This window comes from Engystomops pustulosus, chromosome 3, assembly GCF_040894005.1.
Source record: "Engystomops pustulosus chromosome 3, aEngPut4.maternal, whole genome shotgun sequence".
NCBI lineage: Eukaryota > Metazoa > Chordata > Amphibia > Anura > Leptodactylidae > Engystomops > Engystomops pustulosus.
In genome coordinates, this window is record NC_092413.1 from 134,082,604 (window position 1) to 134,098,970 (window position 16,367).

Consider the following 16,367-nt stretch of genomic DNA (forward strand, 5'->3'; position numbering starts at 1 on the left):
ATATATATAGATATATATATATATATATATCAATATATAGAATGTTGTTTATCTTATTTTTTATTCTTTCTCTTAAATTGTATCTCTGCAAATGTTTGATGTTTGTGTAATCACAGTAAAAAGATGCAAGTAAACTCCACTTCCAAGCAGGCATAAGAAAAAGGAGGGATTGCAGAAATATTAGCAATTCAGATCCCTGATATAAATCTAAAAGTCCAAAACCCAAAACAGAAAGACAGATACAAATTTTAAAGATAAATGACCCCTATAAAAATACCTAATATGTTTTAATATTTTTTCAATATATTTGTAAAATATTCCCCCTACTACACTATAAAAAACAATGCCTTTGCTGTTTTCCCCAAAATTATACATATTATATATCAAAAAGAGCATCACACAATCAAGAATTCATATATAATTAAATTTTGAGCTAATTAAAAAAATACTATTACTATTACTACTACTACATTACAAAGAGGTTTTTATCTAACATTTTTGTTAATTTTACTGCAAAGAAAACTAGAAATGAAAACATCTTTTAATGCCCTATGTGTCATAAAAAAGGCGAATATATTTTTATGGTAGAGGACAAAAAAACAAAATTATGGCCCTTAAACCACTACATCTACGAATTCATAAGTCATTCATTATTTTTTTTTTCTTTATTTGATTTTCTGAACTCATTATAACAACACTTTTTGGATCCTGTAAAAAACGGGTCCTGATCTTACATATACACACAGGACATATTTCACTACCCATTTACAAAATAAATCTGTCTGAATCTGCAGCAAAAAAAATGCATCACACATCCAAAGTTCTATACAGATTTTAGATCACAAATCATTCGGTCCGTGGGACACTTGGGACACACTAAACACTAGGGGTAAGCAATGTTCTCTTAACCTTTTTTGAATGTATCTTAGCTCAATATGTATACATAGACCTACATCTTCTCTTAGGATGCACTAGCACTTTGACTGGCCTGCTGAGACATTGTGGCAATTCACTATCTGCATTATGCACTTTATAATATGAAGTGGTATGGATATGCACTAGCACTTTGACTGGCTTTTTTGAGACATTGTGGCGATCCATTATTTGCACTGTGCACTTTTTGATATCTAGTGATCTCTCCGCCCCCCCCCCCATTGATGTGCCCACGACTACTTGATTTATCCATGGTGATGAATGCCCATCCTCACCCGCATCCCGATACCTGCATCTATTTTCCTTCCCCCATTTTTATCTTGTATTTTAATATACATCTGCATTGTATATATTTAATAAAGACGTTGTCACTTCATCTTTGTGTGTAAATTGGCCTAATTTCTAAATAGGTGTTAGATTTTAGATCACCTTGAGTGAAGGGAGGTGGCTTTGTGGGAAAGAGGTGTGGCCTACACACACCAAAACTAATGTAATTAATGCAATAAAATGATAAAATAAGCAACAACTCAGACACAATTATTATTTAGTATTATGTTAATAAACTTGGTGACAGTTCATGTAATTATGTACTGTCTTTCTTATATTTACTTTTAATTAATACACCCAGATTTATTCTTTCTCTCATTTTTATATACTGCTTACAAATTTTATAAGGCTTCAAATTGTTATTGATTTTCAATCTAACATCAACCTACTTGCTTGAGCTCAATTAAACATTAAATCCATCTTTTATCACTATATAACATATCCTACATAGTTGATAGAATAACAACTTCACACACTGCCACATACTGACATAACAAAATAGTTCATCCATAATAACTAGCCTTGGCTTTTCCATATATAGACTTTTGAAATAATACAGAAAATGTAACATGGCCTTTACCTATTTTAACATGCGCTATTGAAATATAATAGAAGGTTATTTGTGCTATTTGGAACTATGATTACTGATAAAGAATTCATTCCTGATACAAGCAGAAGACATTATGGAATAACTACATATTAGCATAAAGCCAATTATTCATAAATTATGTTTTCCAAAAGTTTGTACAGGCAGTCCCCAGGCTACGTACAAGATAGGTTCTGCAGGTTTGTTGAATTTGTATGGAAGTCAGAATTGTATATTTTATAATTTTAACCCCAGTCAAAATTTTTTTGGTCTCTGTGACCATTGGATTTTAAAAATGTTAAATTGTCATTAGAACCAGGATTAACAATACAACTTAATTACAGTCACCTTTGTTAACTGTTATAGCTGTTTATTGTAGCCTAAGGCTAAAGTACAGTAAATTACCAACATCCAGCGGTCCATTTGAAACTAGGGGTTATCTGTAAGTCTGATTTTCTTAAGTAGGGGACCATCTGTATATACACTTCTAGGCAACTTAATCTTGCTGTCTATCTATATAGTGTACGTTGAAAAAATACAGATAGAAAATAATCAGATGATCCACTACAGCACAGAAGAAATGGTGGGTGCAAAATCAAGATAACCATTGACAGAGGTCCTCAATCAATAATCCAAGGAATAGGCAGAACTCCAAAGATAAAGTGAACCTTTAGGGTGTCTTTATTCCATGTAGCAACGTATCGGTGACTGTGTCACTGAAATGTCGCTACATGGACTAAAGGCACCCTGAGTTCACTTTATTTTTAGAGTATTGCCTATTCCTTGGATTATAGATAGGAAATATTGTAGATTTGGTGTTGTGATCCATTTCTTCCCCAAAAAGAACAGTCAATGTAATCTGAACTTTAAAAGGCGCCATAAACGCATTGGGGGGGGGGGGGGGATTTATCATTGTGGTTTTTATCTATGTTTGGCGTTGTTTTACAGTTGTGGTACAAATGGAGTTTTGCGACTTTCCATTGCGCCAAAAGAACATAGGACACTGCAAGGTTCCTTTGACATAGACCCTGCTTGCGCCAAATTCATTATTTGAATAGACTAGTTTGCACAATATGACTGCATTCATGATTTGTGATTTAGCACAAATTTCCATTTTTGTGCAAGTCCCCACCCTGGTCTATGTTATGACTTTTGTTGGTTTTTTAGCAACTTTACATGCCACTGTCCCAAACAATCCACACAGCTAAAAACACTGCCAAGCTGACTGCAGCGGACCTCCAAAGACAGACACAGAACTGTCATAAAGAAGCACTCTATTGCTAAATTGCCCCCATTGTGTCTTTATTGGTATTGAAAGACAAATTACTCCATATAAAAGAAGCACTTGTTCCCATGCTTGAACAAATAGCTAAGTACCTAAGAAGTGAATTGTGTGCTGGTTATCTATTCCTTCCTTTGGAAGTATTCTTCTGAACATAAGAATTTGGAGCATAAAATTAACCTAAAATACTAAAGCCGGAGTCATATCTCCATATTGCTAAAGATTTAAACTATTATAATTATTATAATGTGATTTAAGAAAAAGAAAAACTGGCTATCAAGGAAGGAGTTAACTATACAGTAGATACCAATATTGACAACTGATAAAAAGAGGGCTACACAGCCAAAACGTGTCTCAGGGTTGAGAAGTCCATATCATAGGAAAGTGAGAGGCTATGATCCCTACTTTTTTACTAGATTCAGTGTACTACAGTGTCTACATCATGTGTACATCTAAATTCACATTGTACATGACATTTACTATACACTGTGATTTTTATATATCTCTCTGTATAGTTTTCTGGGTTAACTTCTATCTGTACACCACTGCTGCGATTTAGCTTATGTCTTTTTACCTGATTATTTATGCATTGAAATTTTTTTTCTTTGCCGTCTCAATGAAGTTTGTAACCTTTCTTAAAAAATTGAGTAGGCAGTTTGTTTTTTTTACATTTACATTTTTCTACTGAAATTGGGTTCCAAATACCTAAATTGGGTTGTTTCAGTGTAAAGCATATGGGTTTCTTTCTGATGGCCCAAATGCTATGAATGGGACACTCACAGAAATAACTGTAAAAAACTGTAAAAACTATAATAAGCCTATAATATGTGACTATATATTAGACAGTGGCAGAGAACTGCCACAAAGAGAATTATACTCTACATGAGAGCCAAGACTATACATAAGAAAATTTACAAAAATGAAAATAATTTATAATAGGCTTCTTTGATTCACTTCTGAAGCTACTGAACAAGATACAGTCTATAGCTACATAGCTACAGAAAAACCATAAAGTATGCTTCAGTATATTTAGCATAAGATATGGAAAAAGCATAATCTGATGATAATCTGTAACTCAGAACCTCAACAATATATATATTAAATACAAGAACAAAATTTTTAGTAGAAGTAAAAGATTGTGCATATATATCAGGAAAAAGAGGATCTGCAGTCATCTTTGTCTAATCTGGGCGGCTGTTGAAGCTGCCTACGTTCTGACATTTTTCATTACTCTATGAAAGAATAAAAAGGAATTTGCCATCTGTTAATTGGAAGCATGATTTTAATATCTATCATATAATCATTACATGCCATAACCCTTTCAGTGCTTGATAATTCCCCCAGATTTTAACAGAAAAATAGCCTGTGTCTGCATACAAAATGAAACAACTTGATCACATCAATTTGACTATTTCAATACAATACAAAAAAAACGAAAGAAAAACACAAACCTAAAATGCAAGTTGTACGAATAATCTATTTGTAACATTAGCAAATATGACTATGAATCTTGTTTTAGCTATTTATTTGATAGGCCTTATATTTTACATGTTATACATGTGTATAACATTTTCACTAAAAATCAATAGCACGGTAATGGGTACAGCAAGCCCAAGAAAAAAATGAAAAATCCTAAACCTACACTATCATATATTTCAAAGTAAAAGACATTTCAAATGTATATTTAAGGATGCTAAGAGGTGCTTTTATGTTAGATCAACTTGCATTTTAAGCCTGCTGGCTCTTCTTTATTAGCTCACCACTTACAGATGTACCATATTTTTCTGCACCGGTCAGCATGACCATTATACTAAAGCCGTTGCTTCAAAAAGGATGTGTTGCTAAAATAGGAGAATGAGTATCTCAGCTCTAAGGTGCAGAGAGATCCGTTACATCTGTATGCTTAAAGGGACAGCAGGGTTAGTTAGCCACACTTGCAATGGATGTGTGCTGTCTAATTTGCAGCTACTTTATTTATGGAACTGTAACTGGTGAAAAAATAAATGATTAAAAAAATGTATCAGCTTAGAAAAAAACTGACAAATATGCAGAGGATTATGGAAGCATGCAGTGATTTTGCTAAAATTGATAACAGTAAGTAGAAAAATGTAACTAACGTATTACCAGTTTGTGCCATAAATTTAGCAGCATCAGCTTGTTCCTGGGTGACCCTTTTCTCATGAACAGATCTTGGTCGCTGACTTTTAATTGTATGATCTCCAATCATTCCAAATTCTAAAGACAGAATAAAGGTTTATGAGAGCTTGTGTGTAGACATTTCTCAAAACAGCACTCATGTCTCATGCAATCCGAACCTAAACATACTTCAAGTGAAGTAAAACAGATTTAATTTAAGTCACATAAAAAGTTGTTTTACTAAAAAAAAAGTGAGTCAAAGGCAACATTAAAAGTTTCCATCATGATAACTTCCACATATATATTTGTAAAATGCAAGTAATAGTAAACATAAGAAGTAGGAGCATATGTATAATATGCAGAAATATTAAACATTATGTGAATCAATTTATATTGTTATATTAGTGCTTACTCCAGGGACAAGAAACATGTGGCTTGAGCATTATGAAGTCATGAATGGAAAAATTAAAGCTTCAAAATTAAAATGTAATGGATGAAGGAAAGAACAATTAATGTCCCTATCACCACCATTAGCAGCTATGATCTGGCAGTGAAGGATAGTAGTCCCCATAGCATTACATAACCATACAGATATACTTTGTGGTCGCTTGGGGCCTTGGAAAGAATATGCTCCATCCCAGTTGGTCTCCACTAAGTATTTGTACCAGTATGGAGTGGAGAACTTGCTTAAAGGCCATGAAGAAAAAACTATGCCTACAACAGCAACACAACTTCTCCATCCTGATGTTACACATGTACCTCTGATAGACTTCTATCCACTTCTTAAAGAGGACCTGTCACTTCTCATAATATAACTACCATATATACATGGAAAATTACAATCTCAAAAAAGGATAACAAAATCTAAAGCCTTTTTTCTTAAGACACTACATTTTCATCCATCCCTCTGTTATTCTATGTCAAAATGTATGAACAAATTGACAAATTAACAAATACATGATTTCCTAAAATAGTAAAAACAAGTATTTTTAAGTCCTTCGTTGAGCTGGAACATGATATGTTTTTAATAAAGCCTCAGTTGTACTTAAAGGTTTAAACTGTGGAAATGTTTATATGGAGAGGGAGTTTTGTTTAACAGAAATAAGAGAAATAAGCCATAGGGTTGCAATGTAAAAAAAAGATTTATGCCAAACACATAGGAGAGTGCATGCTGTAAAAGCAAAGCAAGAGCCTACAAAAAAGAAAGAAAAATATAGAAACAGCCTTTGTGTCATTTTAAATGACAAACAACATTGCATATCAATTCATTTATAAATAATTATCTTGGGGAATTATCACCATGGTGTTAATTGTTGGTTTGTTGATGCTAATATTACACTAGAACAAAAAAGAAATAACTGTTTAAATTTTGAAAAGTGCATTTGTTATTTTTGTGGAAAATAACAGCTTGTGAGTGATATAATTTAAATTCATAGATTTTACATCTCTACATCACAGAAATGTATGTATGATAAATATTATACTTTTTAGGCTTATAATTAACTGCTGAAGGGTATTGATCTTTTATAAGAAATTGAAACCCTTAGAGTTAAGGCTCATACAGATAATTTTTTAATTATTTATTCAGTTATTTATTTATTTAAGAATTATTCAACTGGCTGCAGGAGTTTTTTGTCTGACCTTGCACACGTGAAAGAGCGTTCAAATTACTTGCACGTGTATTAGTGAAGTGTCTGCACCTGTTTTGTGGCATGGCTGCACCGTGTCCACTGTGCCACAAAATTATGCACATAAAGGACAATCCAGTGCCCAATTTTATTACAGTGACTCAATAGAAATATGGTGCATGCTTGTTAAACTGAGTGCCCCAAAAAAGACTGGTGCACTGGTCTGATCTTCAACAATCTCAGCACACTGGTGAGACAAACTGCACATAGTGCAGCTTGCATCACTATGGAATAAATCTTGGTCACTGTCTCAAAACAGAATGTAAACTAATGTGTTTTTTGTAGATGCGTAATAATCAACAAACTTTGTGGTTCCTTGAATATTTCCTCCCTTCCCCCAGTTGAAAACAATAAGGCTATATAACACTTGCAGTAGGCTAATTGGTAATAATATAGTAAAACAAAGACTACATACTGCTGTATAGTCCACTTTTTGTTTACTCACAAGCTTAAACTTTTGCAAAACAAAAAGTGCATCTCGGCAAAATTCCCTTAAACGACACCTGTCATCAGGTCTCTGTCACTATTTCTGTCACCTCTACCTGTTGGAGCAGCTCACAAGGATTCCATCCCAGCCTTTATCTAGTAAATTCATACATTTATCATTATAAAATCATATTTTTTAATTATCTTTGTTATGTAAATGAGGCTGGTCATATGGTCAGTGATGTCACCCCTGTTACACCTCTTCTCTACTCCCCCTGCTCAGGTCTGTGTGTAATGTATAATAAAGCATTGCTAGTGTCTGTGCTTTACCTGCTGACATTGTCTCCCTCCTAATACACATGTGAAAGACACAGACATCAGCTGCAGAAGTACCTGACATGTTCTGCTATATCATGGCTGCCTGGAGCTGTTTTATCTCTCCTATACACCGCCAGCACCTGGCCGCCAGCACCAGGAAGCACATGGAGGAGCCCATACACCATTATACCTCACATCATTATACAGGCTGGCAGTCATGTGTATAGGAGTATCTCATACACACAGGCTGCAGGGGGCGTGACTGCCAGCACCAGCAAGCACATGGAGGTGCCATTACACCATTATACCTCACACCATTATACAGGCTGTCAGTGAATCACTGGGGGTGTGGCTGGGCCTTCCACTCATGAATAAGCTGGACAGTTTGAATATGATAATGACTCATTGGACATCTCATAGGCTATTTGCATACTGCTCTAGGACCTTATTGCTTAAGTTTACGGGCATGTGGAGGGACAATGAAGGGACAGAGGCAATGCTTTCTAATGGCAGTTTATGAAAATATATTTCATTTAGGGGGTTAATTGGCAGGTTCTTGGATTTTATAACTGACCTTTGCACAGAGTCACAAAACTATTTTAGCTACAAAAGACAATCTAATTCCATATTGTCTGTGGACAATAGATGTTGCCAGTAGAAAAGCACAACAACATAAACAAACATACCACAGAGAAGGCCAATGTGGTGTTATAGAGCCCCTAGTAAAAGATGACCCAACAATAATTCCATCCTTATAAAAGTCATAAAAAGATGATGGGGCATGTAAAAGTGTGTCAAACCTTTGGCCCCAGTTGACATATCCCAGGACCTATATTGTTTCTAAACATGGGGATATGATATTGTTAGCCATAGCCTACAGTTAGACTACTGCAATGGCCCAAACCTAAATCTGAGAGGAATTAGAAACCCTTTGCTAAGTGCAAATTATTGATTTATATTTAAGCTTATAGAGGTATTATAACTTATACAGGTATAAACATCTATTTAATATACACCTACAAATTTTCCTCTTAGAAACAGCGAGGGACACCTCCAACAAAATTACAAACAGTGAGTGGAGATTTTTAAATGGTACAATGTACATACATAAACAATATGTAAGAGCAACATACAAAAGAACAAGAGTCATTTTCCTTGAGGATATTTTTCATTGATCTAGTATTGGCTAGTAATTTCTATCTGACCTTTGCTTTTGAATCATTAAAAACAATAATTCATAATAAAAATATATTAACCACTTAAATAGATCTCTATGTATTGAAATTTAAAACAGACATCTATTTTTCTTATACATATCTCAGTGAATAGATTTTGTTAAGTTTATCTACGGACACTAAGTGGCCACTGTCTTCAAGATTGAGCATAGAAATATTTAGGCTTCCCAATTACCTTCTATGTACTATTGACACTGCTAATGAGCTGGCCATAGGGAGGTGTTTGTATAGGGGGATTACTAAGTTAGGCTTCTACCGGTGACCTAAGAGGTGGTTCATGGTTGATGCCATTAGGGTCCGCTATGAGCCCATATGTTTGGTGGGGGTCGCAGACAAGGTTCAAATGTGAACAGTGGCAACACTTAAAAAACACCTTTCATCAGATCTCTGTAACTATTTCTCACAAGGATAACATTAGTCATTCTAAAATCATCTTTTCTTTTTAAGGTAAATGAGCCTGGTCACATGACAGAGACAGTGATGTCACCCCTACTCCCCTCTCCTCGCCGTGTTCATGTCTGCGTGAAATGTATAGTAAAGCCTTGCGAGTGCTTGTGTTTTATTTTCTGCCTGTGAAAGACATAGACATCAGCTACACAAGTAGTGTATAGGAATAGCAGAATGTCAAGCTGTTAAAACTGCTACAGGATGCATCCATGTGTAAAGGAGTATCTCATACACACACAGGCTGCAGGGGGCATTGCCGCCAGAACCAGGAAGCACATAGAGAGCCCAGTACCAGGAGTGTCACATCATTATTCATACTGTCGGTCATGTATGGCCACCTTAACTAGGAAGCATATAGAGGCAGCCATAACCAGGAATGCCACATCATTATACAGGCTGTCAGTGATGTGTATAGGAGTATCTCATACACACAGTCTTCAGGGGCATGGCCACCAGAATCAGGAAGCACATAGAGGAGCCAGCACCAGAAGTGTCACATACAGGTTATCAGACATGTGTATGGGAGTATCTCATACACACAGGCTGCAGGGCCCACTAGAACCAGGAAGCACATAGAGGAGCTAGCACCAGGAGTTTCACATCACTTTACATACTTTCAGTCATATGTATTCCTATACATACATACACACAGGCTTCAGGGGTGTGGCCATCAGAACTAGGAAGCACATAGAGGCAGCGAGCACCATGAGTGTCACATTATTATACAGGCTGTCAGTCATGTGTATAGAAGTATCTCATACACACAGGCTGCAGGGTGCGTGGCCACCAGAACCAGGAAGTATAGAGAGGATCCAGCACCAGGAGTGTCACATAATTATACAGGCTGTTAGTCATGTGTTTAGGAGGTGTGGCTGTGCCTCACATTCACAAATAAGCTGGACTGCTGAATATAAGAATGACTAATTGAACTCATCTTAGGTCATTAACATACAGCTTTAGGACTTGATAGTTTAAGTTTACAGGCATTTAGAGGGACAATGTAGGGATGGGGCAATGCTGTCTAATGGCATTTTATGAAAATATATTTAGTTTTGGATGGTTAATTTGCCTTACAGGTTCTCTTTAACAATGTTAAATTGAAATGTTAAAATTTCAAGTATACATTATTGTGGTTTATTTTGTTTAGTGTATTAGTCATGAAGAATTTGCAATTTCTGGAACAAGACTTGACTTTCTTGCATTTTGTGACCCAGAGAGGGGGCATGGCATGCCCAATTTACTATAACCTATACCAAAATACTTTATAGCTCCTTTATAGCACATTATAGCTCAAATATATGCCATCCCAGTAGTGGACAAATTGTCAGTCATTGGCCCCATTGAGTATTTACAGAGTTTTTCATCATTCAATCAGCTCGATCAAGACACCAGCAGATCGCTTTATATGTGTTTTTCCTGTTTTTTTCTGCTGAGTTGCAATAAAGTGGAATATCAAAGAACTTTGAGATTTAAGTGCTAGATTCTTCTCTTTTTTCCATTGAATCAGCTAAAAGTTGTTTCTATGACAGATCATTGAAAAGAGGTAATATTTAAGTTTATGATAAAGTAAACTGTATTTTAAAGTTTGATAATCAACAACCATGATAATTATGAGTTTCATGGAGCTACTGTGAAAATTGCTTTTTTTTTTCTTTTGATGACTTAAGTTTTAAACTTATCTTTTGTAGAAGATTATCATACTCACACTTAAGAATCTTAACATGGAAAAACTAAAGAAGAAGTGCTCTGTCCTGATGGCTAAAAAAGGTCTTGTTGTTCTGGCGTTAAGCCATCAAAACACAATGTTCCGATAAGCAAACAAACATCAGAGATCGTATATTGGCCCAATTTTGCTTACATACAGAAAATAAAAATTATGGCAGGATTTTTTGATTAATGTATCTTCTCCAATTATTAAAGATGAAAATCAATAAAAATTGTAGATAATAGATATAGTTGATATTGTTGATATCATATCTCCATTTACAAATCATATAAACACAGGACAACTTAGAGCAATCAGTTATACTATTAAAAATATATGAAAACTCATAAACCACAGAGAAAAATCAAAACCATAATGCCTATTAAAACCAACTGGAAATAAAATCTAAATATATAGGAACATAATGATTTGCTGTGTAATTAAATAATAATAAGCAGTCAGAATAATAATGATATAGGTTGAGCTGAATTTAATATGTTATTCTAATTTTAAAAGCTTCTGAATTTCAAGTTCTTGGCTTGTCTATCAATTGACAACTCATTATTTTCTAAAGCAGGAATGTAGCAACTTTGCTTTGCTACAGATCCAAAATGATATATTGTACCGTAGTGGAAGAACATCTACATTTAATGATTGTAAAAGTCTATCTGTCCCTGGGGTAGTTAAAAGTACAAACAAGTTGCAGGTACATTCAACCAGAAAGTCAAACCAATTAAACTGGCAAGGTAAAAAATACAGCTGTATCTGGAAAGTTATATGCAGGTAGTGGCAAAAGTAAAAAATAAATAAATAAATTGCTCATAGATAAAAAAAAATAAATTATAAAAGTATACTGGCTTCAGAAAAGAATTGAACACTGAGAGTTACATAAATACTAAATTTACTTCATATAGAGTATACATTAAATCTATCTAGACACACAAAATAGCAAATGTGAAAAGCTATGTGTTAAAAACTATGCATACATGCTGCTTCCAGAGTGATTAAAAGGGCTGATAGTAGCCAGATGTTCATGATTAAATGATCGTTAACAAGTGTGACCACTTCCACAATTGTCAGCAGTTTACTTTGAAGGTGCATTTAGGCAAGGCAGAACTTGATCAGCAATGATCTTTTGGAGACAATTGCTGCTTCCCATGAATCTCAGTCTCCAATAGGAGCACAATTTCTGTCAGATCTGCAATACCCATGTCTTCCAATCCTGTAGGATGAGAAGTGGGGGGCCTGAGCATGTGACGATCTAGATCCAAGCAAGTGGCTCACACCTCATATGCACACCTCAATGAATACCACAAGGTGATGTTAGCATTTATATTCCAATAACTCTATAGGCTTAGAGTCAGGCCCCTTAATAACTGATATTTGGTAAAAATTTGGAAAAATTCTCATTGTTTAAAATTCAAAATGTTCTACTTTTTCCACACATAGTCATAACAGCAAAAAAAAAAGTAATAAGTAACATTCACCGAAAGTCTGCTTTATGTTGTCATTTTTATACTTCTTAGTGTTTTTATAGGATGTTATGGAGTTATGAACTTTAGGTGCGATTTTTCACATTTTCATAATCATGCTATTGAGGGACCTGCTTAGATTTTAAGTCACTTTGAGAGGCCAAAATAAAAGTGAAACTCAAAAAATTACCACATTATAAAAACTACATTACTCAAGCTATGTAAAACAAATTTTATGAAGTCTGTTAACTCTTTAATTGCTTTACAGAGGTTAAAGAAAATTGTGTACAATTTTGAAATTTAATTTTTTGCTTAAATGAATGTTCATATTCCCAGTGGATAAAATGCCAAAACACTCCACTAATTTTGATACCCAATTTCTCCCGAGTACAACAATACCCCAAATGTGCATAAGTGGTGGTTAACTGCTGTCAAAGGGAAAGTCCACCATTCAGTGCACAATATGCATTGTCACTTTTTAATCTAATACAATCTTCATTTTTTTGGCAATTTGGACACTTTAACCCCTTCCCGACATTTGACATAATAGTACTGCATCGCGGGAGGTGCGTTCCCGCAAAATGCAGTACTATTACATCATGCTTCTGGCACCGGCTCTAGAGCCAACACCCGCCTCTAACACCTGCAATCGGATTTCTCTGATCGCGGATGTTAACCCGCTGACCGCGCCATGCAAGTGGCATTTGAGAAGAATCGGACCCCAGGGCCCCGGTAAGCGTCGCGAGGGGGGGGGTCCGCTGCTCCGATCGCAGCCCTGGGACTGCGGTGCCTGGGACTGCCGGTGCCTGGGGCTGCGCGATCATCCTCTGTGTGCCGGGTCTGTGCCTTCTAGCAGGACCTGGCTGTAACACACGGAGCAGTGTGTTACATTACACAGTGTAATACATCTGTATTACACTGTGTAATGTGAAGAAGAGCTTGAACAAATGATTAGTGGATCGCTTGTTCAAGCTAACCTGTAAAAGTTAATAAAAAATGTTAAAAATATTAAGTAAAAACATTTTTTAATAAAAAGAATTAATTAAATAAAGTTAAAGTCCCCTAAACACATATATGCCCTCTACACATGCAATAAAGTGAAAAAAATACAAAATCGCCAAAAAAACCCACATATTTGGTATTGCTGCGTCCGTAACAATCCTTACAATTACTCAGAAACATTATTGGACCCGCTTGGTGAACACCGTAAAAAAAAAAACGAAAAACAAGCCAAAAATGTACATTTTTCATAAAATCTCTAAACAAAAATGTTCTAAAAAGTGATCAAAAAAATCATACCACTAAAAAGAACAACTCAACACGTAAAAAATAAGCCCTAAACTAGCTCTGTCAACCAAAAAATATTAAAGTTACGTCTCCGAAAAGATGGCAATGCAAAAACAAATGAGATTTCCTCTATATTAGTTTTTATCCAGTAAAATTGTAAAAATAAATGAAAAAACTATATGAGGTATCACCGTAATCGTAGTGACCTATAGAATAAAGATAATATAGTATTTTTAGTGAACGATGTACGACCCCCAAAAAAATATGAAAAGAAATTAAACCAAAATTGACAATTTTCTTTTCACCCATACATTCAAGAGTTAATAAAATCTCATCAATAAGCTAATGACCCACTAAAATGAAGTATTTGTAATGAGCATCTCATGTCACAGATAATAAGCCCTTATATGTCCAAATTGCCAAAAAAATAAAGATTGCTTAGCCAATAAAAAGTGACAATGCATAATCTGCTCTGAATGGCGCAGCTTCCCTTAGATGCCCTGGCGTGTGCACATACAGCAGGTTACCACCACATATGGGGGATTGTTATACGCGGGAGAGATTGGGTATCAAATTTTGTGGAGCGTTTTGGTATTTTATCCACTGAGAATTTGTGCATTTTTTGAAAAACACTTTAATTTAGCCAAAAAAATTTTACTTTCAAAATTGCATCCAGTTTTGTTTTAACCCCTGTAAAACAATTAAAGGGTTAACAAACTTCCTAAAAGTTGTTTCACATCGTTGAGGGGTGTAGTTTCTATACTGGGGTAATTTATTGGGTTTTACTTTTATTTAGGCCTCTCAAATTTGAAACCTGAGCAGGTCCCTCAATAGCAGGATTTTGCGTTTTTTATGAAAATGTGAAAAATCACACCTAACGTTCAAAGGCCCATAACATCCCACAAAAATAAGAGTATGCATAAAAATCCATGTCCACATAAATTAGGCATTTAGTGAATGTTAGTTATTATGTTTTTCTGCGGTTATGACTATGTATGGAAAAAGTAGAACATTTTGAAGTTTGAAAATCAAGAATTTTTCCAAATTTTTACCAAATATCTGATTTTCTCATAAATAAAGGCAAAACATACCACCAAAATTTTTCAACTAACATGAAGTACAAAGTGTCACGAGAAAAGAATTTTAAAATCCCTTGGATATGTTAAAGCGTTCCGAAGTTATAACCACTTGTAGTAACACAGGGCAGATTTGAAAAAATGGGCCGTGTCAGGAAGGTGAAAAGTGGATTCAGCGTTAAGGGGTTAAAAATACCTCATTTAAGTGTGTCATTAGCCTATTGATGAGATTTTATTAACTCTTGAATGTACAGTTTGAAGGGAAAAGAAAATTGTAAATTCAGTATTTTTGAGGTTTATACTGTACCACAAAACTAACATGGGATTTTGGCGCACGCGATCGGATTGTGGCGCAGTGGCGCCGGGGGCGTGGCCGTAAAAAACCCCGACGGATTCTGAAAATCTGCTGCATATTTTTTAAAAAAGTGTCACTCGACACGCGCTTACCTTCACCCACGATAGGACCGTGAACTTCAGTGCATTCTGATGGTCTTCAGAGCAGCAGTGACACCTGTTGGACGTTGGAGGAACTGCCTTAGTGAATCCCATCCGGACCCGAATCTACCGCAGAATGGATCGCGAATGGACCAGCTAAGTAAATCTGCCCCATTATCATCTGCCCCAATTATTATTTTATAGATCACTATGATTATGGTGTTACCGCATTTATAAAGTTAAATCTGTGCTACCTGATACATAGCCTAGCATCCATTGACCTTTTAGTTTTAATGTGTTGTCTATTTTTTGCTTATCATCAAAAAAAAAAAAAAATAAGGTTGACAAATGAGGGCACATCAGATTTTGAATATGTGCAGGACCATGCAGGTGTAACTCACATAACAGGCTGCCCCCCTTATTACTAAATATTACAGACTGAGCTTTTACATCTGTTTGGCTTGAACTTGTGTGGTAATTGCACATTGTAATGTATAGGGATGAAAATCCCCATATACTGTAGTATGGCAGTATATGGTAGAATTGATTAGACAACCTAGGGTTAAAGTACCTTACTGGGTATGAAAATAGTCAAAATAAAAATTTCAAAAAGTTTAAAATATATATATGATAAAAAACCCTAAAAATTCAAATCCCCCCTTTCCCAAGAAGTCATATAAATATAAATAAACAGTAAAAATCATAAACAAGTTAGGTATTGCCACGTCAAAAAATTCCTGATCTATCAAAATATAATAAAAGTTTTTTCACTTTTTTGCCATTTTAAAAAATATATGAAATTCAATGACAAATGATCAAAAGGTCATATAGCCGTAAAATTCAAGCCCACAAGAAAACGGTGCAAATGCGCTATTTCACCATTTTCACTGCATTTGGAATTTTTTTCCCCGCTTCCCAGTACACGACATGGAAAATTAAATACCGTCACTATGAAGTGCAATTTGTTATGCAGAAAACAAGCTATCGCAGAGCTCTTTACATGTAAAAATTAAA

At 35.1% G+C, this 16,367-nt stretch overlaps 1 protein-coding gene across 8 annotated transcripts in view; it reads right to left on the minus strand.

The window, feature by feature from the left end:
* ADGRB3 (adhesion G protein-coupled receptor B3) overlaps positions 1–16,367 on the minus strand; it is a 577,118-nt gene that overhangs the window by 377,034 nt on the left and 183,717 nt on the right. For 6 of the 8 annotated variants that reach the window (XM_072142190.1, XM_072142192.1, XM_072142191.1 and 3 more), the window contains exon 3: positions 5,253–5,363. The exons of the other annotated variants lie outside the window; for them this stretch is intronic. In XM_072142190.1, coding sequence (XP_071998291.1) covers positions 5,253–5,363 — 111 coding nt within the window. The remainder of the gene's footprint in view (positions 1–5,252; positions 5,364–16,367) is intronic. 8 annotated transcript variants of the gene reach the window in all.